This window comes from Pempheris klunzingeri, chromosome 1 (genome assembly GCF_042242105.1).
Source record: "Pempheris klunzingeri isolate RE-2024b chromosome 1, fPemKlu1.hap1, whole genome shotgun sequence".
Lineage (NCBI taxonomy): Eukaryota > Metazoa > Chordata > Actinopteri > Acropomatiformes > Pempheridae > Pempheris > Pempheris klunzingeri.
This window is the reverse complement of record NC_092012.1, coordinates 189,463-217,158: the sequence shown is the minus strand read 5'-3', so window position 1 is coordinate 217,158 and position 27,696 is coordinate 189,463. Positions and strand designations below refer to the sequence as shown.

The 27,696-nt window shown below is 47.4% G+C and overlaps 2 protein-coding genes across 2 annotated transcripts; one reads left to right on the top strand and one right to left on the bottom strand.

The window, feature by feature from the left end:
• Nucleotides 1-27,022, bottom strand: LOC139201699 (transient receptor potential cation channel subfamily M member 1-like). Its single transcript, XM_070831096.1, has 29 exons — nt 26,939-27,022; nt 23,055-23,131; nt 22,676-22,868; nt 22,384-22,597; nt 22,048-22,172; nt 21,451-21,622; nt 20,078-20,252; nt 17,875-17,998; nt 16,174-16,246; nt 15,905-16,005; nt 13,784-13,945; nt 12,178-12,312; nt 10,427-10,477; nt 9,536-9,676; nt 8,823-8,852; nt 8,260-8,552; nt 7,888-8,116; nt 7,482-7,613; nt 7,265-7,405; nt 6,281-6,409; nt 5,915-6,166; nt 4,618-4,810; nt 3,549-3,569; nt 3,232-3,376; nt 2,691-2,893; nt 2,391-2,523; nt 1,910-2,250; nt 485-677; nt 1-277 (listed from the first exon to the last, which is right to left on the bottom strand). Exons 1-29 carry the CDS (start codon nt 27,020-27,022, stop codon nt 1-3), a joined length of 4,539 nt encoding a protein of 1,512 aa, XP_070687197.1.
• Nucleotides 12,725-13,141, top strand: LOC139210570 (sporozoite surface protein 2-like; the record flags this gene model as incomplete). Its single annotated transcript, XM_070840663.1, has 1 exon — nt 12,725-13,141. A coding segment is annotated over one exon (417 nt), but the record flags the coding sequence as incomplete, so codon positions are not given.
• Nucleotides 27,023-27,696: the final 674 nt, after the last annotated feature.

The following is a 27,696-nucleotide window of genomic DNA, read 5'->3' as shown; positions in this document are numbered from 1 at the left end:
TCAGAAGTCAGAGTCCCTGGACTGAGTTCTGGACTGTAGCCCCCCCACACTCCCGCTGAATGCTGACACCAGGTCTTGGACGCTGCCGGTGGAGCGAGGCGTCTCCTCGTCCTCCTTCCTTTTCGTCCTTGTCTTCCTCGGGTTGGCGTTCAGACTCTTGGAGCGCAGCGTCGGGTACATCCTGTCCTCCACCACGAGCAGCTCCTCCGATGACTCCCCCCCGCTGTTTCCGTGGTTACTGCCCACTGTCTGACCCCCCTGCTCGCCATCGGACGGCCTGGATGTTCTCTCCTCCACTTCCTGTTTAGTTTTGTCACCGCCGTTCTTTTCTGCCATCAGTGTGGGGTCCTGCTGAGAGCCTGGGGGGGTCGGACTGGTCTCCACCTGCTCGTCCTGGTGGGCGGGGCTATAGAGGATGGTGCTGATGGACTTCCTGTGGGAGCTGTTGAGTGTCGGAGAGGATAAATACTGTGTGAACTTGGACCTCTCCAGGGGGAAAGATGTTGTTGCCTCCAGTCGGGTTTTCTCCACGGTGGCGTCTGTCCCATCAGACTGAGGTGAAGCAGGACGGGTGTGGGGGCGTCTGTGGTCGGTGTCGCAGGGGGAGATCAGGATGTCAACATTGGACAGAGACTGAGTCCTCTCCCTCTGTCCTCTCACCGCCAGAGTCGACCCGAACTCCTTCACGTCACCTGAAAGCAGGAAGTCCACATCAGCTCACATCATTCACCTCAAATCCAGCTTCAGTCTGAGCGTCACATCTCAAGACTGTTTCAGCGCTCAGACACGCCAGTATTCACATGTACATATATTTACATCAGGGCAGCACGGTGATGCGGTGATTAGCACCGTTGCCTCACAGCAGGAAGGTTCCAGGTGTTAAAATCCAGGTTGGAACCTGGGGTCTTTCTGTATGGAGTTCTCATGTTCTCCCCGTGCTTGTGTGGGTTCTCTCCAGGTTCTCCAGCTTCCTCCCACAGTCCACAGACATGCAGGTTAGTTTTTCAGGTTAGTGATTGTCGGCCCTGTGATTAGAAGGACGTGTTTCTATGCAGATGACAGAGTTTTATTCTTCTGGCTGTGATTAATCTTTTTGATGTTTTCTAATGATCACTTGTAATCATTAACTTGTTTTAATTGCATCCACCACTGTCCCTGACTGTTCCGTCATTAAAAATCAATCAGGTATCCAGATCACTTTCGAAGTCATCTGTCCTGACAGCAGACTGTCATTCAAGATTTAACATTCGACTCAAACATCACAGACTTTCTGTGTACAATGAAACAATAAAACTGTTCTTCAGTCAACTTAAATTGACAGAGATTTCTGTCCTGCTGCTCCGTCATCACCTTATCACCAAGGACACACTTCATCTTCATCACTGACCACCTGAGTAAATAAAGTTTGTATCATTGATTTATCTCCCAGTCTTTAAAACTTAGAGCCCAGACAGCTGTAATTTATTGTTTAAAATGTAAAAGTGAAAAATTACATGCATGTGTAAATTAATGATTGATCTTAATTTGATGTAATTTTGTATATAAGTGGTCATGATCTAAGCAGAGTAATACCGGAAAAACATCTGTATGTTTAGTGATTGATGGCACTGAGATTTCCACCTTGGAACATACAAACCTGGTGACTATTATCCTTTACAGAAGAGTTCTTTCAATATTTCATATTGTTAGATAAAATGACACTTAAATATTTCACTGGTGTGAGATGAAAAGCAAACGGACATTTCTAGTGACCATGTTTATTTTTTCAGTGTTCATGAAGTGGTGTGAATCAACCTGCTGGGTTTTAATCAGTCAGAGAAACTGATGCTGACCTAGGGAGCCTATCATCTCACATCTGGTCACATGGTCCTACCTGGCTTGGTTCCTTCTTCGCTGCTTCCCCCTCGTCTCTCTGGACTAAGATGGGCCCTCCTGTCGGTTCCCTCCCCATCTCCAGTCACAGAGGTCCTGTCGTCGTGGTCCAGCTGGTATCGGTACAGGCTGTAGCCGTCTGCACTGTTGATGCTGCCATGTCGCATCAGGGCTGCCGGCTCGCAGACAGATGACCCTCTGGAGCGCGATGGGGCGAGCTCAGCCCTGTCAACGCCCGCCAGCTTCTCCAGAGCATTCATCATTCGGCTGGAGAACTCCTCCAGCTGAGCCAGGCGGAGGTCCACCGTCTGCAGGGACGCCTTCATTGCGTGCTCCCTCTCATTCACCTCCTCCAGACGCATGGACATATTTTCCACCCTGAACACAGAGCCGAGAGCAGAACCTGTATCACGACAAATCATCAGGCCCGATCACTGTGCCTCATTGGGAATATCGTACGGTTACTGTGTATTTAGTGTATAAAGAGTCTCTACAGATAGTGTATCTGTCCTCCTCACCTCTCTGACGTGACTCTGATTCTCTCGTTGTTGGACGACTGTTTCTCGTCGTCTTTCTCTCTGAAATATTCCTCCACACACTGCTCCTCGAACTCATGCAGACTCTTCAGCTCATCTGCACTCAACACCAACTCTGAGGAAACAAACTTCAGTCAGACTTCAAACTGACAGTCTCTGACGGACTCTGACAGACTCTGTCGGACTCTGACGGACTCTGACAGACTGACGGACTCTGACGGACTCTGTCGGACTCTGTCGGACTCTGACGGACTCTGACTAGACTCAGTGATCAGGTCTTACGTAGTCCCCTTTCCCGTTCATCATGGTCCCCCTCCGGCCTCCGTGTGCAGCGGCAGCAGAGCCTCTTGAGGACGATGTAAATGTGGGGGAAGATGATGAGGGGGGGGGGCAGGATGGGCCGATCGTGGAAGGTCATGATCAGCTGGTAACGCTGGAACTTCCACACCTGGTTGGAGATGGACTTCACCTCGAAGAAGGTGTTGCTGCAGAGACCAAGAGATAATTTCTTCAGAAACTTTCTTTCGCGCCCTTGTTAACTTCTTCTTCAGTTTCTTTATTTTCATGGAACTTCCTTTCTTTATTTTTTTCTTGTTTCTCTTCCTTCCTGCTCTCTGTCACTTCCTTTCCTTCTTAAAGACATATGAACACAAACATAACTGAGACATGAGGTTTGAACCCTGAGCCTAAACTACCAAGACTTTTATTTTGGAGGCAGCAGACGGTACTTCCTCTTCCTGTGGCGGCAGGATGTTTAACCTGTGCCGCAGTGAGTCTGACTGATCTGAGCTCTGTGACATCAGGCTCTGGCACCGGCACTGACTTGAAGACAGCGATGAGCAGGTTGACCAGCAGGATGTTGGCGACCAGCAGGTAACATGCCATGATGGCGGGCGTGAGCCAGGCACCAGGAATACAGGGAGGGAGCTTTTTTCCATCTTCATCGTACATGTTGTCCCCACACGGAGCTGACACACAAACACACACTCGTCAAACTGAAGCACAAAGTACGGCTGAAAATTACAGTCCTTCAGATTTTCACTCTTGGATTTTGTTCCTGTTCTTCGTTTGGTCCGCGCACATGACTACATTATTTTCAAAGAAATAAATGATGAAATAATGATCTAAACCTATACTTACGATTGATTTCCATGGCGTAAACTGTCAATAGTCAAAGGTAAAAGAGACAGAAAATAATTAATATTTAATAATCAATAAGAGAAACAACATGAGGAAGAGGAAGACTTCAGCCTGAAACACTGAGGATATTCTTAAATTTTAAAGAAAATAGAATTAAAGTGGTATGAAGAATATTCAGCTTCAAGGGAACAAAGACCAAACTGTTTTATTGGTCAGTAAAGATCCGAGTGATTCTGAATTAATTAAACGTCAAACCGACACAAAAATAAATGAAATTCATCATCGTCTTTAACCCTTCCATTTCCTGATAACTAAAAATACGCTGGCCTCTCGGGGGGGGGGGGGGGGGTGTCTCCCTTGATCTTACTATGGACTCTAGTCTTACGGTCTATGGAGCATGGGGGCGGGGAGGGGTGAGGAGGGGGCGTGTCTCCCTTGATCTTACTATGGACTCTAGTCTTACGGTCTATGGAGCATGGGGGCGGGGAGGGGTGAGGAGGGGGAGTGTCTCCCTTGATCTTACTATGGACTCTAGTCTTACGGTCTATGGAGCATGGGGGCGGGGAGGGGTGAGGAGGGGGAGAGTCTCCCTTGATCTTACTATGGACTCTAGTCTTACGGTCTATGGAGCATGGGGGCGGGGAGGGGTGAGGAGGGGGCGTGTCTCCCTTGATCTTACTATGGACTCTAGTCTTACGGTCTATGGAGCATGGGGGCGGGGAGGGGTGAGGAGGGGGCGTGTCTCCCTTGATCTTACTATGGACTCTAGTCTTACGGTCTATGGAGTCTGGGGGCGGGGAGGGGTGAGGAGGGGGAGTGTCTCCCTTGATCTTACTATGGACTCTAGTCTTACGGTCTATGGAGCATGGGGGCGGGGAGGGGTGAGGAGGGGGCGTGTCTCCCTTGATCTTACTATGGACTCTAGTCTTACGGTCTATGGAGTCTGGGGGCGGGGAGGGGTGAGGAGGGGGAGAGTCTCCCTTGATCTTACTATGGACTCTAGTCTTACGGTCTATGGAGCATGGGGGCGGGGAGGGGTGAGGAGGGGGAGTGTCTCCCTTGATCTTACTATGGACTCTAGTCTTACGGTCTATGGAGTCGGCAAACACCTCTCCGTAGATCATCCAGTACGGCATGTAGAAGATGTTGCGGGCCAGCCGCCATGTTGGCTCCTCGTCGGGGTGAAGGATCGCCTGACGGGCGACGCCGAAGCTCATCAGCACCACGAGCATGATTACCACGAAGTAGAGCATGTCGATCATCTGAGGACAGACAGACGGAGGGAGAGACGGATGGACGGACAGACAGACAGATTTGGGTTCTTTAAACCAAGTAGACACATTTATTCTACATTTTATGAACTCCACGGATTTCAAAATTTAAATATGTAATCAAACAAATATTATTACTAATTAAAATCACACTTTGAATATTAAATTAATCATGAAATCTGGGGGAATGAATCACACCATCAAACATCAGTAACGGTAACGTTACAGGTAAAGTTTTGTACATTAACGCACTGCTAAGCTAACACACTTAGCCAGGCCATGTGCTATCTAAGCTAACGCTGGCCAACCCAGTCGACTGATGACATGCTTCCATCCAATCATCCAATCAGCTGCGTTCACTCTGCAGGTTTTTATTATGTTTATCTATTTATTCTTATTTATCTATTTCTTATGCTTCTACACTTTTCTTCATGTCCATATAGAGGTGAAGCCCCGCCCCTTCCTGTGGACCGTCATGTGATCTTATTTCAGTAAAAATCTGTCCGGCTGTCAACGGTTAGAGACGAATAAAGTTTAGATAAGCACCAGGAGTCGCCGATAAACACATCAGGTCAGAAAACGTTACATTAGCATATGGAATGTAGTGTAGTTAGCTTGCTAGCTAGCAGGTGACGTATGTGGTTGGAGATGAGAGGATGTAGCTCACTGAGCAGTTTGACGCCAAACTAAATGGTTCTTTACCATCTTCACCACAAACTGAAACTAAACTGACTTTGAAATCATATTCAAACTGATTCAGGGAACAATTCAAACAGATCCAAACTTTATTTGTCTCTTGCCATTGACGACCAAATACATTTTTTCCGAAATCTGGTCCCATGGCGGTCCACAGGAAGGGGCGGGGCTTAGGTTCTTTCCCTCCTCGTCTTTTCCTGTTTTTTGAAATGTATCTCAGTTGTCGCACAATAAAGAAGAGACGAGCCAATCAGAGACAGTGAAGCTAAATTAAACTGGTGGCTTTGTGTCACCGTAACTCAGTGTGTGTCAAAGTTTTTTTGACTTTTGTAACCTGTTGGTCCCTGAAACATAAAGTTGGACTGAAGTGTGCGGATGACGCCTTCGGGGAGGTCGTACCATCTTCCCAATCATCATGACGTAGGGTCCCAGGTACTTGTTGACGCCGAAGATGTCGAGGACGCGAATGTACCAAAAGATGATGTCGACGCAGTAGATGACGCGTCCGTAGCCCATGGACGGCTCGTTCTGCAGCCGCAGCAGCAGCCCCAGCAGGAAGACCGAGATGGCCGCCAGGTCGGTGATGTTCCAGTAGTCCTCCAACCACACGTTGATCTTCTGCCTCAGCTTCCCCGGCTCGGACATCAGGATCTGACGGGAAACACGGGAGAAAAGGTAAAGAGCTGCGCGCTTCACGTACTGATACCTAATCAACCGTTATTTAACGGCTCATCTTGTCTGCGTCTTGTCCTCAGGTGTGTTTACCTGTCGGACCTTCTCCAGTCCCAGAGTGATGATGTAAGAGATGACGATCCACTCCTGCAGAGACGGCCAGCGCTCCATCTTCACCAGGATGATGTAGTTATACAGCATCAGGTAGACCAGGTAGGAGATCTGACACACACACAGACACACACACACACACACACACAGACACACACACACACACAGACACAGACACACACACACACAGACACACACACACAGACACACACACACACACACACACAGACACACACACACACACACACAGACACAGACACACACACACACAGACACACACACACACACACACACACACAGACATACACACACAGAGACAGACACAGACACACACACACACAGACACACACAGAGACACACACACACACAGACACACAGACACACACACAGACACAGACACACACACACACACAGACACACACACACACACACACAGACACACAGACACACACAGACACAGACACACACACACACAGACACACACACACACACACAGACACACAGACACACAGACACACACACACACAGACACAGACACAGACACAGACACAGACACACACACACAGACACACACAGAGACACACACACACACACAGACACACACAGACACACACACACACACACACAGACACACACAGACACACAGACACACACACACACACACACACACACACACACACAGACACACACACACACACACACACACACACACACACAGACACACACACACACACACAGACACACACAGAGACACACACACACACACACACACACACACACACACACAGAGACACACACACACACACACACACACACACACACAGAGACACACACACACACACACACACACACAGACACACACAGTTCTGCCTGTTAAAGGGGAGTTTACCCTGTTAAAGGGGAGTTTACCCTGTTAAAGGGGAGTTTATCCTGCTGGGGGTTTTTAAACGCGTAACATGAGCTGACCGTGTTGAACCAGAACTTGGTGAAAGGAGCGTTGTAGAACTCATAGATCTTCCTAGTGATGGGCGTCCTCCTCCTGTGCTTCCTCTGCTCCTCCTCTTCGTCTCCTTTCTTTGACGTGGCGTCGACATTGGACACGGCATCCTGAAACAGATGGCAGTCAGTCATACAGCAGCAGACGGGTGGATGGGACGCTCAGAGGACTGAGGCCGGTCACTACCTTGCTGGATTTGTTGTCGTCGTCCTTTGTCTTCCCGTCGTCGTTTTCTCTGAATGAATGAAACGAGGCCTCGTCCCCCAGACGGAAGTCCAGGAGCAGGATGGCCGGAGGGAAGACGATCCCCAGGATCACCTGGAGGACAAGACCAGGTCCTTATCACCTGATCCTCACCACAATACCTCACCCCGATACCTTTCCCCAACTCCTCAACCTGATACTTCAACCTGACAATGCACTCCAGTAACTCACCCTGACACCTCACCCATCACCTCCTCACCCCGACTCCGCACCCCAACACCTCTTCACCCAACACTTCCTCACCCCGGACACCTAAAGGGTCTAGTCTGGATCCCGCAGAGACCAGAGACCTCGCAGAATCCATCTGGGGTCCTTAAGGGTCTGGTACCTTGAGGCTGTTGCTCTTGCCCATCCTCAGGCAGCCCATCCACATGTCGGTCAGCAGCATCTGACTGCAGGTGTGAGCGATGAAGTCCCTGTGTTTGGCGGCGACAGCGAGCTTCAGGCAGGTGGAGTTACTCCAGTTCTTCAGCTCGTACGTCAGCAGCTTCATGGCCACCTGCTCATCATGTTTGTACGACTGATCCAGCAACTCATAGGCCAGCTGACCAAACTCCCTGCACACAGAACACAGTGAGTCCACAGACTGCAGCACCGCAGCCATTCATCATTTACAACATCTGCACTCCTGGGATACACACCACTGTATGGTGTGGGTCTGAGGTCTGAACTGGACCTGGACTCGGTTCTGTGGACTCACTTGGAGTTGTTCTCCAGGTCCTGGTAGATGTCGTCCACCAGCTCGCTCTGGGATGACTCATGGGCCATGGCCTTATAGAGCTTACAGGCCACCAGGGCCTTGGCCATGGCCTCCTCCCCCCGCTGCCACAGGAACAGCGCCATCTTCTGGCGCTTCATCAGCACGGCCCAGACCATCAGCTCATGGAACGGGTACTGGAACCGGCTGACCTCAGGGTCATCCACGTCGATGTCCACCTCCTCCTCCTTCTTCTTCGCCTTCTTCCCCTTCCCCTTTGGACGGGGCTCGTCATCCTGCAGGGACCACATCAGACCATGTCAGACCACATCAGGCCACATCAGACCATGTCAGACCACATGGGGTCAGAACCAAGTCCAGGTCCAGTGATTCTTGAATCCTTAATTTTGCTTTCCTGAATCGTTGGGTCTCTTGATTATAGAGTTTGGTGTAGAGCTGCTCTTTATGGAAAGAGTCTGAGATAACGCTGTTATAAATTGGTGCCCTATAAATAAAGGTTGATGTAATAATATTTTATATTATACATAATAATAATAACAACAAACCTCCATTCCAAGGAGCTTCAGAGCTTTGGGCTGTTGGAGAAAACACGACAAGTTTATTATTCCACAAAGGTTTTTATGTCAGAGCCTCATGATATTTGTATTTGTTGTGTTTGACAGAGCTGTGCATGAAGATTAACGATGTGACTGTCGGCTATCTGATAACTGGGTGTGTGAGTGTCGACCAACCAAACCTGTAACGTGTGTGTATGTGAGTGAGTACGATCTGGACCTGCAGCCAATATTGTTTGACCATGTGAAGGGTGCAAGTTATCACAGGTATTAAAGGGACAGTCCGTGTTATCTGCAGTGTGGCTGACAAAAACACAGGAGCTGCTGTTCTACTGCTGCCTCCATCTGTTAATCTGTTTCTGTTATGGCGTCTTTGGTGTTTTAAAAGGTTCTGGACCATCGTCATTGATCGAGGCAGCAGTAGACCAGTGACTCCTGTGTCCCAAAAACGGTGGCTTTCAACTATGTGAAAATTTTCTTGCCCCCCCCCCTGCACTGACTGTGAAGGAGCTCAGACAGCCACACTGCAGATAACACGGACTGTCCCTTTAAGTTGCTCCTTAAAGAGGACCTTTGCACTAAATCCTGAATAAGGTGGCTGAACAGGTTCAGAGCGGTGCTGCCATCTGCTGGACAGTCTGTGGAGGAGGCTGAACTGTGACTGTGTGTGAGGCCTGTGGTGGTCTGTGGGGACGTCTGCTCACCCTCTTCAGGCCGTACAGGTTGTTGTACAGCGTCCTGAAGCTCTTCCTGGTGTACTTGCAGCGATAAGCCCCCCCCATCAGGAGCTCCAGCACCAGGCCGATATCGATCAGCGTGATCTGGTAATCCGGAGGAAGATTCCCCTGAAACAAAGGCCAGCGTCTGATCACACTTGTTAAACAGATATGATTAGTCTGAGCGTCTGGTGTTTATTGTGTCCCACAAACCGCCTGATCCTTTGGGACAACTGCACCTGATCACAGTAGGTCCACTAAAAGAGCTTGTTTGATCCACTGACAGGCTCAGAGTGTTATTCTAAGTGTGTGACAGCATCATGGAAAGGATCCCTACAGAGAGAGACCTGGAAGATCCTTTTGGTTTAACCACAAACAGCCGTTATATCGCTCTCTGCACACACACCAGACTACATTCACTAAAACAGGGATTTTAGAGAACAGGGACGGAGTTTGTGTGACTTTGATGTAATAAAGAATCAGTTTTCATCTGAACTAACCTTTTAAACCACCCAAGACACACAAAACACAAACTAACTACCTGATGGAGGCAGCAGCAGACCAGTAGCTCCTGTGTTCTGGGAGGTAAAATGACAGTTTTTGTGAATGTAGTCTGGTGTGTTTGAAGAGAGTGATATGATTGGTTGATTCTTGTGTCAGAGGTAGTTGCAGGTTCTTTTCATGTCCCGTTTCATCGGTTTCTGTGATCAATCAATCAGTCTTTATCTCTCCAGCTCCAGTTGATAGCAGCGTTCTCTCAGACTGTTTCCATAAAGAGCAGCTCAGAACAAACTCTTTCATTCAGCTCCCCTTTAACGGGAAGAGCTCCCCTTTAACGGGAAAAAACCCAGAGTCTCGTGTTAAAAACGACAAACTCACTTTCTTCACATCTCGGACCACGAAGTGCAGTGTGTTGGCAGGTCCCAGCTTCTACAGCGACACAGAAACAAACAGTAAACTCTCAGACAAGTCACACGGTCATGGAAAACCTGGAACAGTCATGGAATTTCAAAACTTGGTTCTTCAGGCCTGGAAAGGTTGTAGAGAAGTCATGACAAATATTTCAATATTTCTACACAGTTCAATGACGATCAGTTTTAAATACGAGCCATCGTCGAGCCGGACAGGTCTTCCCCCGTCTTTACCTCTTCCTTCAGTTTTTCTTCATGCAAACTTAATTCAGCAGTGCAGTTTGGATCCCAGCATTCACTTCATCCTTCACCCCTTCCCCACCCTCTCCCTACTCCATTCAGACTTTGAAATGTTCCACATCTTTCATACATTCTGAGCTTTATTCAACTTTTCAGTCCCGTTCAGAGGAATCAGACCCACATGTTTCCTGTTTCTCATTCCCCACTTTTCCAGCTCATTCATTCCTTCAGCTGCTTCAAACAAAGTGAAGCCACTGATCCAGCTTCAGTGGACCCCTTCCTGTCTTTTCATTTCAAAATGGTTTTATTTTCCATAGTTTTATTGTACATTTCTACATGTTCTGGATCTTTTGTCTCACTGTGTTCACTGTGACCTTTATGGAGTTGAAACCAAAGCTAATCCCTTCTATGTGAAGCCTCGTGGGCCTAATCCTCCGGCACTAATGGAGCTGGGAATTATCGCAGTTAATTTGTGGACATTTCATATTTCCACAGAAATGACAGAATGGTGGTGATGAAGACAGTTTGTTTCTGTGTGAACTCTGATTAACAGATTCATTACAGAGTAATTACAGATTATTTACAGATGGAGCAGATGAACATGAGTGTGAACAGAATGAAACAGATGTTCAGCTCCAGTCGAGCGGAACGGGACGCTCATGCTGCTTTAAGAGCTTTTATGGAGAAGCACATTAGAGGAAACCTCTGATGGACGCTAAGCTGCACACAAACATGTCAGCGAGACAATATGGAGGTCAGAGCACAAAGCCTCTGCCTCATAGTTCGCCTTCAGAGCTGGAGGACAAACGCCTGGACGCTATTTGAAGAAACCTTTATTAAACCAAACACACGCCGACAGCTCCTGCTGAGCCTGATGCAGTGGATCAGCTGGAGGACGAACTGCTCCCAAACACACCGAATAGCATCATCAGCAGGAAGTGACGTAGTAAAACACTAGTGTTTTAATGCTGACCTGCAGCTCAGCGTTCAGTAACTGACCTCACTGTCCTCCAAAGGACCAGGTCACTGCTCTTCATGTCCCTTAGACAGTCTGGTGTCCATGCTGGACGTTAACATGTCTCCTCTTCATGTGATTGTGATGAAGGACAAAAACCTCAGTTTTATTTCCCAGAACGGACGCCTGAAAGCTGTTTTCAACGATGCTCTAATGTTGGGAAGAAAAATCACTTCTGCCGGAGTCACAGCGACTTTATTTTGTCCTGCGTGTCCTTCGGTCTGAACAGATTCATTTATTTCTTTTATTCTATTCACTGAGACAAACGCGTGTTCACCAGTTTTCACCAGAAACACCGAATGCTTCCCGCCACTGTTCCCTGTGTCTCAGGTGTGTGTCAGGTGTGTCTCAGGTGTGTGTCTCAGGTGTGTGTCAGGTGTGTGTCAGGTGTGTCTCAGGTGTGTCTCAGGTGTGTGTCAGGTGTGTCTCAGGTGTGTGTCAGGTGTGTGTCAGGTGTGTCTCACCGTGTTGTACAGCTCCTCCAGACGAGGAATAGTCAGGAAGTGATGGATGTTGACGCCGTTCTCAATCAGCAGTTTAACAAAGTCGACTCTGTCCAACACCAGAGCATCCATCATGGCCTGTTCCAGAGAGTTCACCTGTGGAGACATCTTCATCACCTTCATCTTCATCATCATCATCACTTCCCAGCAGTCAGCTGACATCCTAAAAGGTGTTTCCAGTCCCCCCAGTACCTCCAGACCCCCCATTACCTTCAGACCCCCCAATACCTCCAGACCCCCCATTACCTCCAGTCCCCCCAGTACCTCCAGACCCCCCATTACCTTCAGACCCCCCATTACCTCCAGTCCCCCCAGTACCTCCAGACACCCCATTACCTTCAGACCCCCCAATACCCCTAGACCCTCCAGTCCCTCCAGTCCCCCCATTACCTCCAGACCCTCCAGTCCCTCCAGTCCCCCCATTACCTCCGGACCCCCCATTACCTCCAGACTCCCCAATACCTCCATACCCCCAGGTACCTCCAGACCCCCCATTACCTCCAGACCCCCCAATACCCCTAGACCCCCCAGTACCTCCAGTCCCCCCAGTCCCCCCAGTACCTCCAGTACCTCCACTCCCTCCAGTCCCCCCAGTCCCCCCAGTCCCCCCAGTACCTCCAGTACCTCCAGTACCTCCAGTACCTCCAATCCCTCCAGTTCCTCCAATCCCTCCAGTACCTCCAATCCCTCCAGTCCCTCCACTCCCTCCAGTACCTCCAGTACCTCCACTCCCTCCAGTACCTCCAGTACCTCCAATCCCTCCAGTACCTGCAGTACCTCCACTCCCTCCAATCCCTCCAGTACCTCCAATCCCTCCAGTCCCTCCAGTACCTCCACTCCCTCCAGTACCTCCAGTACCTCCACTCCCTCCAGTACCTCCAGTACCTCCAATCCCTCCAGTACCTGCAGTACCTCCACTCCCTCCAATCCCTCCAGTACCTCCAATCCCTCCAGTCCCTCCAGTACCTCCACTCCCTCCAGTACCTCCAATCCCTCCAGTCCCTCCAGTACCTCCAGTACCTCCAGTACCTCCAATCCCTCCAGTTCCTCCAATCCCTCCAGTACCTCCAATCCCTCCAGTACCTCCACTCCCTCCAGTACCTCCAGTACCTCCAATCCCTCCAGTACCTCCACTCCCTCCAATCCCTCCAGTACCTCCAATCCCTCCAGTCCCTCCAGTACCTCCACTCCCTCCAGTACCTCCACTCCCTCCAGTACCTCCACTCCCTCCAATCCCTCCAGTACCTCCAATCCCTCCAGTCCCTCCAGTACCTCCAGTACCTCCAATCCCTCCAGTACCTCCACTCCCTCCAGTACCTCCAGTACCTCCAGTACCTCCAATCCCTCCAGTACCTCCAATCCCTCCAGTCCCTCCAGTACCTCCAGTACCTCCACTCCCTCCAGTACCTCCAGTACCTCCACTCCCTCCAGTACCTCCAGTACCTCCACTCCCTCCAGTTCCTCCAATCCCTCCAGTACCTCCAATCCCTCCAGTACCTCCAGTACCTCCAATCCCTCCAGTACCTCCACTCCCTCCAGTCCCTCCAGTGTCTCCAGTATCTCTTACCCAGTTCAGTAGCTCCAGTTTCCGGGGGTCAGTCTCCTCTGGTGGTTCTGGTTTGGTTTTGCCCCCCTTCCCCTTCTTCCCCCGGGCTTTCCCTTTGCCCCCCCCTGCTGCTCGCTGGGCCACCGGACTCTTCGGCCGCTCAGGAGGTAAAGAGCTTACCGGCTACAGGCACACAACGATATTAACACAACGATAACACACAACAATATTAACAACAATATTAACACAACGATATTAACACAGCGATATTAACACAACGATATTAACACAACAATAACACAACGATATTAACAACAATATTAACACAACGATATTAACACAGCGATAACACACAACAATATTAACAACAATATTAACACAACGATATTAACACAACGATATTAACACAACAATAACACAACGATATTAACAACAATATTAACACAACGATATTAACACAGCGATATTAACACAACGATATTAACACAACGATAACACACAACAATATTAACAACAATATTAACACAACGATATTAACACAGCGATAACACACAACAATATTAACACAACGATATTAACACAGCGATATTAACACAGCGATATTAACACAACGATATTAACACAACGATAACACACAACAATATTAACAACAATATTAACACAACGATATTAACACAGCGATATTAACACAACGATATTAACACAACAATAACACACAACGATATTAACAACGATATTAACACAACTATATTAACACAACAATATTAACACAACGATATTAACACAACAATAACACACAACGATATTAACAACGATATTAACACAACTATATTAACACAACAATAACACACAACGATATTAACACAACTATATTAACACAACGATATTAACAACAATATTAACACAACTATATTAACACAGCGATATTAACACAACGATATTAACACAACGATATTAACACAATGATATTAACACAACTATATTAACACAATGATATTAACACAACTATATTAACACAACGATATTAACACAACTATATTAACACAACGATATTAACAACAATATTAACACAACTATATTAACACAGCGATATTAACACAACTATATTAACACAACTATATTAACACAACGATATTAACACAACTATATTAACACAACGATATTAACTCAACGATATTAACACAACGATATTAACACAACTATATTAACACAACGATATTAACTCAACGATATTAACACAACTATATTAACACAACGATATTAACACAACGATATTAACTCAACGATATTAACACAACTATATTAACACAACGATATTAACTCAACGATATTAACACAACGATATTAACACAACTATATTAACACAACGATATTAACACAACTATATTAACACAACTATATTAACACAACGATATTAACACAACGATATTAACACAACTATATTAACACAACGATATTAACACAACTATATTAACACAACTATATTAACACAACGATATTAACACAACGATATTAACACAACTATATTAACACAACGATATTAACACAACGATATTAACACAACTATATTAACACAACGATATTAACACAACTATATTAACACAACGATATTAACACAACGATATTAACACAACTATATTAACACAACGATATTAACTCAACGATATTAACACAACTATATTAACACAACGATATTAACACAACGATATTAACACAACTATATTAACACAACGATATTAACACAACTATATTAACACAACTATATTAACACAACGATATTAACACAACGATATTAACACAATGATATTAACACAACGATATTAACACAACTATATTAACACAACTATATTAACACAACGATATTAACACAACTATATTAACTCAACGATATTAACACAACTATATTAACACAACTATATTAACACAACGATATTAACACAACGATATTAACACAACTATATTAACACAACAAACAGACAGACAGGTAAACTGACAGACAGACTGGTGGGTGGACAGACAGACAGACAGACAGACAGGTATACAGACAGACAGATTGGTGGGTGGACAGACAGACAGACAGGTATACAGACAGACAGACAGACAGACAGGTATATAGACAGACAGATAGACAGGTGGACTGACGGGGCAGTGGAGTCCATAGACGAAGATCTGGCTGCGGGCGATGTCCACTCTGTTCCAGGCCAGAGCCAAACTCAGCTGATCCGACGCAGACGCGTTCGTACCTGAAACCACACGACTATCTGAGCAGGTGTGACTGTTTGAGGCCGACGCTGCAGAGAGCATCGGTCACACTGACGCCGTCTGGTCAAACAGCTTTTGGCTGTGACAGGAGTGTGTGTAACCATGGAAACGACTAACCTGTTCCAGTGAAAGTGGAGGAATGCTGTTACCTTTGAGCAGAGCGGTCAGGATGGACATCTCAATGTCCTGCTGTCCCTCAGAGCCCATCCTGAACACCGTGATCTACACACACACACAACACCGTCATGTACACACTGAGCTACACACACATACACACACGCACACGCACTCACAGCTGTCATTGGTCTGTTGTGTGCTGGTTAACCCTGATTGGTCTGTTGTGTGCTGGTTAACCCTGATTGGTCTGTTGTGTGCTGGTTAACCCTGATAGGTCTGTTGTGTGCTGGTTAACCCTGATTGGTCTGTTGTGTGCTGGTTAACCCTGATTGGTCTAGTTTGTAACAAACTAAATACACACATTATCTTAAAGGAACTATTTAATTAAATGTTAATAGTGACATTAATAGTCAGAATAAGTTATTTCATTGAAAATGATGATGGATCCATATTTTGTGCTGGAGCTGTAAACTGGTTGTTCTGAGCTGGAGGCCTCATTACAGAAACGGAGACTGACCCACTGTACTGACGACAGAAGTTAAATGTTGCCTGCGTGACATGAATTAGAAGAAGATATATTCAGGAAAGTTATTTTTAAAGTATCTTTGAAATCAGTCAGATTGTGTGAATGTGTCCAGTACAGATTAAAACTGTCTGACAAACAAACCTGATGAGTGGGAAAATGATTCACACATAAACCTGCTGGATGGTTTCAGTCAGTCAGAAGATCCATTAGAGAAACCCTTAAAATAAGATGAAGACAAGCGGAGTAGAAACACGACCAACAGGGTCCAGATGACAGAGGACGACCTCACATGAGTGTGAGACGGTGCAGCTTGATGATGGTGATGATGGTGGTGGTGAAGGTGATGGTGGTGGTGAAGGTGAAGGTGATGGTGATGGTAGTGGTGAAGGTGGTGGTGGTGGTGGTGGTGATGATGGTGATGGTGATGATGGTGGTGGTGATGGTGATGGTGATGGTGATGGTGATGGTGATGGTGAAGATGATGGTGGTGGTGAAGGTGGTGGTGGTGAAGGTGATGGTGAAGGTGGTGGTGATGATGATGATGATGGTGGTGGTGATGGTGAAGGTGATGTGGTGAAGGTGATGATGATGATGATGGTTACAGTGAAGGTGATGGTGGTGATGATGATGATGATGGTGATGATGATGATGGTTACGGTGAAGGTGATGGTGATGATGATGATGGTGGTGATGGTGGTGAAGGTGATGGTGGTGATGATGATGGTGGTGATGATGATGATGGTGATGATGATGATGGTGGTGATGGTGATGATGATGATGATGATGGTTACGGTGAAGGTGATGGTGATGATGATGATGGTGGTGATGGTGATGATGATGATGATGATGATGATGGTTACAGTGAAGGTGATGGTGATGATGATGATGGTGGTGATGGTGGTGAAGGTGATGGTGGTGATGATGATGATGATGGTGATGATGATGGTGATGATGATGATGGTGGTGATGGTGATGATGATGATGATGATGATGGTTACGGTGAAGGTGATGGTGATGATGATGATGGTGGTGATGGTGATGATGATGATGATGATGGTGATGATGATGGTGGTGGTGATGGTGAAGGTGATGGTGGTGATGGTGATGATGATGGTGATGATGGTGATGAGTCGTTCTCCATCACCACCACCCACAGATGACAGGACAGGTGATGAAGAACAGAGCAGTTTTATGACGTCTGACCTACCAGAGCTTTCTTCTTCATGCACTCCATCACCATGAGGAAGATCTGCTGCGCCTGGCTGCGGCTGTAGTTGAAGGTTTTCTGGATGGTGACCAGCAGCTGATCTTTGACGCTGTCGCTCACCAACCTGCAGGAGAATCATCAGAGAGTCATGTGACGCTGTCAGCTGACAGGATAGGAAAAACCTGAACAATGTTAAAATGGTCGCTCTGGTCTCTAACCTGCTGACAGGAGGAAGACCAACAGACCTGATCATCTTCCTCCAATGAGTCTCAGCCACAGCTGCTCTCCCAAAGCATCATGGGAGCTTACTGACATAAATCAAAAGATAGAGCTATGGGCTCTGAGACAGCTGCTCTATGGCAGTCAAGTAATCAGAAGGATCTTAAGTCCTAATTTTGTTTCTCCCCCTGGTCCTCTGTGTCCACATCCTGGTGTGTGAGTGACTGGTAGGTAGTAAAAGTGCTGGAACTGGTCCAGTAGATCACTTCAGCCAGCAGACACCAAACGGGCTGCAATGGCTGCAACGTGATCCTTTGGGACAACTGCACCTGATCACAGTAGGTCCACTAAAAGAGCTTGTTTGATCCACTGACAGGCTCAGAGTGTTATTCTAAGTGTGTGACAGCATCATGGAAAGGATCCCTACAGAGAGAGACCTGGAAGATCCTTTTGGTTTAACCTACTACATTCACTAAAACAGGGATTTTAGATCCTTTTGGTTTAACCATACTGGGGAAATGTACTTGTCACAGCAACAGAGGAAGTATTAGTAGCAGAATTAGGGCAAAAACTAGGTATATTACAAAATATAAAAATGAATGCAAATATAAAAATATGAGAAAAAAAATATAAATGGAAATAAAGTACAGACATATGTGTATTGCACAGTAGTAAGAAAACAAAAACAGAACTGATGATGTCATGAGGTTTATGTAACGCTGCTGTTAAACAGTCTGATGGGGATGAACGCTCCTTCTTACACTGGGGGGGGGGATTAGTCTGCTGGAGGAGCTACTCAGGGCCCCCACAGGCTCATGCAGGGGAGGGGGTGTCATCCATGATGGATGTCAGATTGGCAAACGTCCTCCTCTCACCCACCCCCTCAGTGGAGTCCAGTCCAGGGCGGAGGAGGCCCTCCTGATCAGTCTGGTGAGCCTCCTCCTGACCCTGTCTGTGCTCCTTTTGAACACTCCACAGCTGCTCTTTGTCCCCCAACCTAAAAACCCTCTTCTTCACATTCAGCAGGGCTTTAATGTCTGAGGTCACCCAGGGTTTGTTGTTGGGAAAATACTGCACCTTCTTAGAGGGCACAGTGTTCACTACGCAGAAGTTCATGTAGTCAGGGTCAAACTGTCAATGTCCTCCCCATGAGGGCTGCAGAGTCTGTTGTTTCAAAGCAGTCCTTGAACCTCACACTGGCCTCCTCAGACCACTGCTTCACAGACCTCTCCACAGGTGGTTGTTTATTCATATAGGGGGTGTCTGGGGGGTCTGGAAGAAGGGGGTCGAGGTTGTGATATGATTGACCAAGCAGGGGGAGGGGGAGTGAGGTGTAAGCATTCTTGATGTTAGCATACAGTAGGTCCAAAGTGTTATTGTGCCTGGTGTGGCATTTTACATACTGGATGAAGGTGGGGAGAGTAGAAGGCAGGGAAGTGTGGTTGAAGTCACTGAAGATTAGGAGGAGGGATTGGGGGTGTCTGTAGCTGGGAGACGACAGTGTGTATGAGCTCGCAGGCTGCAGCAGCATCTGCGGAGGGAGGGATGTACACAGCGATGACGTGAACTCCCTCGGGAGGGACTAAGGCCGAATGCTAACAGCTAGCAGCAGCCTCTTTCCGCTCTACGTGACTTCCCTGTCTGCCCAAATAAAATTAAAGCCATCCAGGGTTATGTCTGAGTCTGTATGAGTCTGGGAAAAGTTCTTTCAACCACATCTTGGTGAAGCACATGAGGCTACACTGGCGATACTCCGGATACCGGATTAGTGCCGTTAGCTCTTCCATCTTATTGGGGAGAGATCTTACTTTCCCCATGATGGCAGATGGTACACATGGTTTGTACCGTCTTTTCCACTTCACTCCTGCTCTGCAACCTCTCCTCCTCCTCCTCATCTCCACAATAGTTCAAAAAACAACAAGAGGCAAACTACTAAATGAAAAATAACAACAAAAAACAAAAAAAAACCTGTGAACGGACTCACCCGTCCACCTGGCAGTATCTGTGTGCGAAGGAAATGATGTCAGAGGCGCGACCGCTGCCGTCACAGACGACGACAGGGACCGGAGGCTCCTCTTTCAGGCTGTCCAACACGATGGAGATGACGTTAGGACCCCCCTCCAGGATCAGACACACCACTGGGACGCCCTGACCCAGACCTGACGACCAGAAAACATATTCAGTATCTGTAACAGGACGCTCTCCATGCCACCACCTGGAAGCTGTGACAGGGGGGGCATGGTTTCATCATGTGAACGGAGCTGATGGAGGCGACATATTGAAGAATTAATGTGTAATGTAGACAGTGAGAAGCATCTTATTTTGAAAGAATCCTTGGGAGGAACATCTAAATTTGGTTTGTGTGAACATTCATGAAGGATAAAATGAGATTTTAGGTTAGTTTATAGCTGGTCTTCACCTTGTTTCTCGTGATTGTATTTTGATTATAAATCATCTCATAACCTGATTGCAGGACAATGTAGCCAAAAACAAGCCTCCAGCCACCTTCTGCCACTGTCAGTCACCTGACCCTCCCTCCCGATCCATTGCTGGTCTCTCATTTGTGATGTTGAACCCCTGCTGACCATGATCAATCCTGATCCAGATCCAGGATGTGGCTCATCATCACAGAAGACGACAGCGGAGTTTTTAATGTTAACAAGTTATAAAATGAACTATGAAATCTTTTGTTTCAACAGTCCCCCCCCCCTGCTCTGCTCTCAGTCTCTGTGCTAAGCTAGGCTAACAGTTTCCCCCTGCTCCCACTACCTGTGCTAAGCTAACAGTTGAGTCATGTCGCTGTTTCTGGTGTCTTTGGTGTTTTCAGGCAGCAGTCTGAGGTTCCTCTCAGGTTCCTCTGAGGTTGAAGTGAGAGGTGACGGCTGAGTCTCCCTTTGCTGTCCCTGCCTTACAGACGCTCCAGGCATAGGATGACAAAGGGAAACCCACAGGTCACATGATGGGTCACATGACTAGTGAGGTGGTGAATACAGAGGTGAGGTATCTGTGCCATGTTGCTGTCTAATGTACAGTGAGAGTTATTGTAGCCTATAAAGTGGACTCAAAGTCCCACAATGCATCATGAATAGTACAGCCAAGCAGTATATCCCATCATGCACTGTGCTGAAAGCAGGCGGGTGTAATTAATGGCCCAGAGGAAATGACTCAAGCATAACAACAGGACCTGGAGGGACACATCTGTCTGTACCTGTCAGACAATGAGCTGTATTGTGGGTAATGTAGCCTGCATGTTGAGTGGAATAACAGAGATGAACCATTAAATCATTCTGTGGAGGAGGCTGGACCTCAGACCGGTTCTCGACTCTGATTGGGTGTTTCAGGAGGTGTGAGACCCACGTGTGTTGATCTTCTGCAGAGCGATGTGTTTCTCCAGCTGGCGGCGGAGGCGGACCTCAGCGCCGTACTTCCCATTGGTTCCGTTGTCGGCCAGGATGAAGTGGGAGTGGCTGCTGTTCAGGACGGACAGCTTACTGAGCGGGTTGGACATGGTCTGATAGGGCCGCGTCACCTGGAACACACAGGATTGGTCCAGTCGGGGGGCACAGGGGAGGTGTTGTGTTAATGAGGCGCTGGTTTATTCAACAGTACCCGCAGACCACGTCTTTCAGCTGGTTCTGGTCTTCTGTTCACTGGACCAGCAGTGTTTTCTCTGGACCCCTAGAGCACAGTCTGGTTCATTCTGTTTGGGTCTGGTTGGGTCTGATTGGGTCTGGTTTAACCTGGTTAAGTCTGGTTGGGTCTGACTGGATCCAGTTGGGTCTGTTTGGGGCCGGTTGGGTCTGGTTCAGTCTGGTTTGGTCAGCTTGGGTCTGGTTGGGTCCGATTGGGTCTGGTTAGGTCTGGTTAGGTCTTGTTCGGTCTGACTGGGTTCGGTTAGGTCTGGTTCAGTCTGGTTAGGTTTGATTGGGTCTGGTTCAGTCTGGTTTGTCTTACATCTCTCCCGATGAGGTCCTCTTTGTTCTCCACGATGCCCCAGGGTGCGATGCCAATAGCACAGACTTTCCCTCTGGACTTTGATGAGTGGTCCTTTAGAGCATCTCCAACATGGCGGATCACCCCTGAAACACCAGAAAGGAGGGTCAGGCAAGACAACCAGGAGGAGGATCAGAAGGAGGACTAGGAGAAAAACCAGGAGGAGGACCAGGAGGACCAGGAGGAGGATCAGCATTCAGGTTGAGGGTCAGAGAATTCATAAAGGTGGTGTTACATAATGACCAGAGTCTGTTTGGTCATATGATCACCAGCATGTCGAACTCGGGGGTGTCATACCGGTGCTGACCCCCCCGGTGAAGATCCAGGCTCCGGTGGTCACGGCGGCCTTGATGAGCCCTTTCCCAAACACCTGCTTCAGTTTGGGTGGCAGGTCGAAATTCTGGAGGCCTCCGTGGACGGAGATGAGCAGCGTGGGGAGCTCCAGCTGCCAATCCTTCACCATCAGGTGCAGCAGGTGGTCAGGTTTGGAATCGTAGGAGACCCGAATGTACTGCAGGGGGAGGGAACGTTAAAACATCCAATAGTAATTCATAGATTTAAGGTAAATGTTAAAGGTGTACCACGGCACCATGGCCTTGTTGACCAGTCCTCCTCCCTGGAACTCCACCACTCCGTAAGCGTCGGTCTGGGACAGCTGGGTGTGTTTCAGGGGGCTCCATTTCTCTGCAGGCTGCACCTCCAGCTGGACCAGAGGGGCCCCCTCCTCTCTGGGCCCCGGGGGGGCGGCAGTGTGCTGCGTTACCAGCTGACCACAGCTGCACCTGAAAGTCAACGACACAACAGAGACAGCGTAGAGTCAACCATGTAGCGGTGAGCGTGGTACACCTGAACGCCACACAGGAGGCGTTCAAGGACAGCCACCTGGGCTCAACGGGCAGGCAGGCAGCCAGGCAGGAAGACAGGTAAGACACACAGACAGACAGACAAACAGACAGGTGTGTTGATACCTGCTGGGGTCTTTGCTGGGAATTATCTGGACACACTCTCTCTTCTGGAAAGTTCTCTCGATCCATGCTCTCTGAGTCTGAGGACAGACAGGAAGTGAAGATGCTTTAAATATTAGTTTATGAACAGAGATATTCTATGTCCTATCTTATTTAAGTATGCAGGGTGTGTGTGTGTGTGTGTGTGTGTGTGTGTGTGTTGTGTATAAATCTCAGCAGACTGAGGCTGGAGGTTAAACAGCTGTTCGTTGGATCTGGCTAATTACTGGGACAGAGGAGCTTTCCATTCCTCCTTACATCCAATCCTCTAATCCCACCACAGTAATACACACAATAACACACACACAGTAATACAGTAACTGTGTGTGTGTGTGTGTGTGTGTGTGTGTGTGGAGCATTTTGTACATTCGTGCACTCTGGATGATGGAGGATTAACGGTACATTGTCTTTTTCACGTGAACGATTAACCGTCATCATCAAAGTAAAATCCCATCTGTTGTGATGAAACCCCCCCCCCCCCAACACACTCACATAACATGTGAGACAGTGATATTATTATTATTATTATTATTATGATCACAGTGAATCCATCTCCGTGTCTCTGAGGACTTGATAACTTGGTAACATGTTGACTTGGGGACCTTTGATGTTTCCTGTAGTTTGACGTGTCTTTGTCACCTGATTGTCATCGTCTAGTTTGTGTCTTGTGGACGAGGCAGGACTCGCTGGATGTTGGAATAGTTGCTCCTGATAACTGCCAGGTCCACTGTGTGACTGTCTCAGGAGGGTTTTAGGAGTCGACGTCAGACTACAGAACCTTCTGTCCAGTTTTCTAACTTTGTTCACACGTTCTGGACATCAAACGAGGAAACAACAAACCTCTGAGACTCAGCATCTCCACAGCAGCAGCCAAAAAACAACAATCAGAATCTCTTATGGTCCTCAGCAGCTGCACAGACGTCCGACATCTCCCTCTATCCTCAAACTGGTCCAGGCTGAGAGCCAGACGGTGCCGTTAGGACACTGAATGTCTCTGAGGTCCCGTTTTCGTCTCTGATGTCCGGTTGGCGTCGCTGAGGTCCGGTTGGCGTCGCTGAGGCCCAGCGTGCAGCCTCAGAGCAGCAGGACGTAGGGAAGGAGTTTTGACTTTATGCAGCTGAGCGCGTTCGTATGATGAGCATGTGAGGTGGGGGGAGTCTTTGTGGGAGCCGGTCTCATGACTCCAGTCCGAGCTAATCCTTCTGGGCGTCTCATGACCCACCAAACACTGGAGTGTTTTCATCGGGGCTGATGCAGCTCCGACAAATCTGCTCTGAGAAATCCCACAAACCTGCAGGCCTCACTGAGTCTCAGTGTCTCAGTTTGATCTCAGCAGAGGTTTTTATTAGCAACTTTTCCTTCATCATGATTCAGAAAGAAATCCTGAACTTTTCACGTCACCACAGTCACAGGTTGGATTCCATAAACACTGATGTCGAGAGTCCAAGCAAACTCAGCAGGACTCAACAAAGTCATCCCAGACCAACCAGAGTCCATAGCTTTTTCTATGCATTTAGGAAAATATCCCAAAGTTTCAGTGAATTATCTGCAAGTCTGATGGAGAATAAAAATGTCTAAACCAGTGTGTCCTGGTCCCCATTGTGTGTTTCAGGGCACAAACTGTGAGATGTTATCTGAAGAGCTTTAGAGGTGTGATTCCACCTGAGCAGGACGCTCTGTGGTCATATTAAATCTCTATCATTCCAACTCGTTAACCCTCTCAGTCTTCAGTGAGTTCAGATGTGGACGCTGATTGTGGCTCGCACCACCATGTTGGACTGCTTCTTTTCAAAGAGGATTGAACGTGGAAACTTCAGCCCTCTAATTCTCAGTTTAAGGCTCGGTGAGAAGGTCACAGCAACAATCAGATCATTTAACCAGGACACAATGTGAGGACGGGTGACGATTATTTAACCACCACAGAGGAAGAAGGTAGTCTCAGAGTTTCCCAAAAAAAACCCAGCACTGATTTCACCCCAAAAGGCTTCAAACACAAGATTCACTTAGAACAAATGTTTCTGCTACAAAAACACGAGCAGAGTTTTAAACAGACGTCACCACTGCTTCATGTGTCACTTTATGTCGTCATGACATTAATCGGCAGCTTCCTTTTCCCCCCACTGAGGCCACGACCCCCAACCACAGCTCCAGTAATCAATAACCAATAAATAATATCACATCAAATCATCAGCTTGATCCAGTCTGAGTCTCAAAGTAAAACCATTTGTGTTTCCTCTGAGACAGATGCAGGAACTCGAAATGTCAGCGGGTGTCAGTGTGGGGGGAGGAAAGAGGAAAAACTCTGAGGAGATTCAAGTCACAAATTTATGAGAAAAAAAACAGGTGAAAACACAGATTCTAAAATCAGAGTATTTCGTCATGGCTGAACCTGAGCGTACAAGAAATGGTGTGTTTCTGTACAGCACCTTTCCAATCCAGTTATGTCACATCCTCATTCACACCGGAGGAATCTACGCTGGAGGAGAACCCTAACCCTAACCCGCTCTACCTCTGAGTCACACACGCCCCAGACTCTAGTCTGGGGCGTCCACTTTTAATAAAATGTATCAGTTTTAAATTCTGCTGAGCTTCCTCTTAATAAAGTTTTGATTTCATGTGAATGAGAGAGTTTCTGACTGATTAGCTGATTAACAGCTGAGACAGTGTGGGGGGGTTATCATGGTGTTAAGTGAGATTACGGTTTGCATAATGAGCTATTACATCACTGCCTCCTATTCCTCACAGACAGGAAGTGGACCTGCAGCCTTCAGGCAATCACAGAGCTACACCTGACCTAAACCTGACCCAAACCTGACCTAAACCATTTTGACCCAAAATGATGAGGATGATGCAGACAGAGGAGGCGTTAACATTGGCTGTTGGTCCTTAATGTTGAATGTTAATGTAACATTGTTTACGTCATTTGTTAACATCGTTTGTTAATGTCAATCTTTAACGTCGGCCGATAACATTGGTCGATAACGTCGGTCTTTACGTTCAATGTTAATGTTGGTCATTAAGTTGTTAACTTTGGGCGATAGCGTTGATCGTTCATGCCGGGTGTTAATGTCGGTGGTTGGCGTGCAGACCGGAGGTCAGGTGGTCAGATGATGTCTAATGGGAGAATAAATTTGATCACATCTGTGGATCCATTCTGCGATCTGTGGTCTTTGTCAGTTGGAGCTGCTCAGAGCTGATGATGCCGAAGATCTTTATTAAAGTCATAGGAACAGGAAACAGTAACCGTGGTTTTTCAAAGTAAAAGTGTAGATTAAAAGTCTGACTGGGACCAAAGAGTTTAAATGTTCATAGTGAAACTCTTCATCACAAGATGGGAGGAGGAGGATGAGGGGGGAGGAAGAGGAGGAAACAACAAACAACACCACAGACGATGTGCAATAATCCACATAATGTTTCTTTATAATTAGTGGATTACTGTGCATATAGTGTTTCTGTATATATTATGTGTATTTAATTTTTCTTTAACTGTGTACTTTATGTCTGTCTTTGAGCTGCTATAACAGGGAACTTTCCCCACTGTGGGATCAATAAAGTTTATCTGTCCTCACATCCACACAGTGACAGGAGGACATGGACTCACTGACGTCCACCTCCGTTAGTCTCAGGACTCAGTTTGCCCTCACGTCAAACACTTCACAGCTCAAACCGACATACAAACCAAAAACCTGAGACATCAGAGAGTCGTTGTCGGAAGGCAAGAGGACGACCAGACACATGATCAGCATGACGAGGACATGCTAAATATCATGTCGTTGTCCTGGTGGACAGATTTGGGACATTTGGATAATTTGGGAATTAGAAATCAGGTCTGAACCTTCAGGTCTCACCTTTTGTGATCCAGAGGATGCGCTGCGTTTGACGGATGAGCGTTTGAACGATCCGTTAGTCCCTCGATGTCCTCTGCTGTCCATGATGAGTTAAGCTGTTGTCCTCGCTGATCCTCTGCTGTCCTCCTGTCTCCTCCTTCGTCTCCTCTCCTGTCTCCTCAGGTCTCTCAGGTCATCGTCCTCCTGCGGTCCAGCCTTCGGTGGCGTGCTGCATTCAGGCGTCCGTAGTGGGATGTGACAGGCAGAGACCCCGTCGTCCTGTAATCAGGATTAGTGGACGCTGCCGAGGACGGAGGGCAGTGCTCTTTAATGGAAGGAGATTTAACAAATGGTGATTGAAGGTAAATCTACTTTAGGACGACTCAGCGTCCAAAAGCACTGAGAACTGACAGCAGAGCGACAGAGAGATTATTTATTGGTCTCTGCTGCTCTTCAGGTCAAAGCCACCGAATCATTCAGTCACAGACAAATGCATTAAAACTAAAGTAGGACATGCTGGTAATGGACAGCTGAGGAGTGGTACCGACATTAGATAGAAGACAAAGACATAAGACAGACAGGGGCGGTGGGCAGGAGGCAGGTGGTTGTTTAGGGATTGGGGGGGTTAGTGATGTGTTCACATCAAGAGCACGTGCTGATCGAAGCTGTATCCGATCAACTAAATGACCCCCTGAATCCTAAAGACCCCCCAGGAGTGCCTGTGTGGGGGGCATAAAATGCTTCACATGGCTGTGGGTCCCACAGAAGCTGTTTTAATA

Coding starts and splice junctions, on each gene's coding strand:
- LOC139201699 (XM_070831096.1), bottom strand. CDS start 27,022: ATGGACAGCAGAGGACATCGAGGGACTAACGGATCGTTCAAACGCTCA. Junction 8,853..9,535: donor ACCTGTACGGCCTGAAGAGG/GTGAGCAGACGT, acceptor TTTCTCCAACAG/CCCAAAGCTCTGAAGCTCCT. Junction 3,570..4,617: donor CCGTAAGACTAGAGTCCATA/GTAAGATCAAGG, acceptor GACTATTGACAG/TTTACGCCATGGAAATCAAT.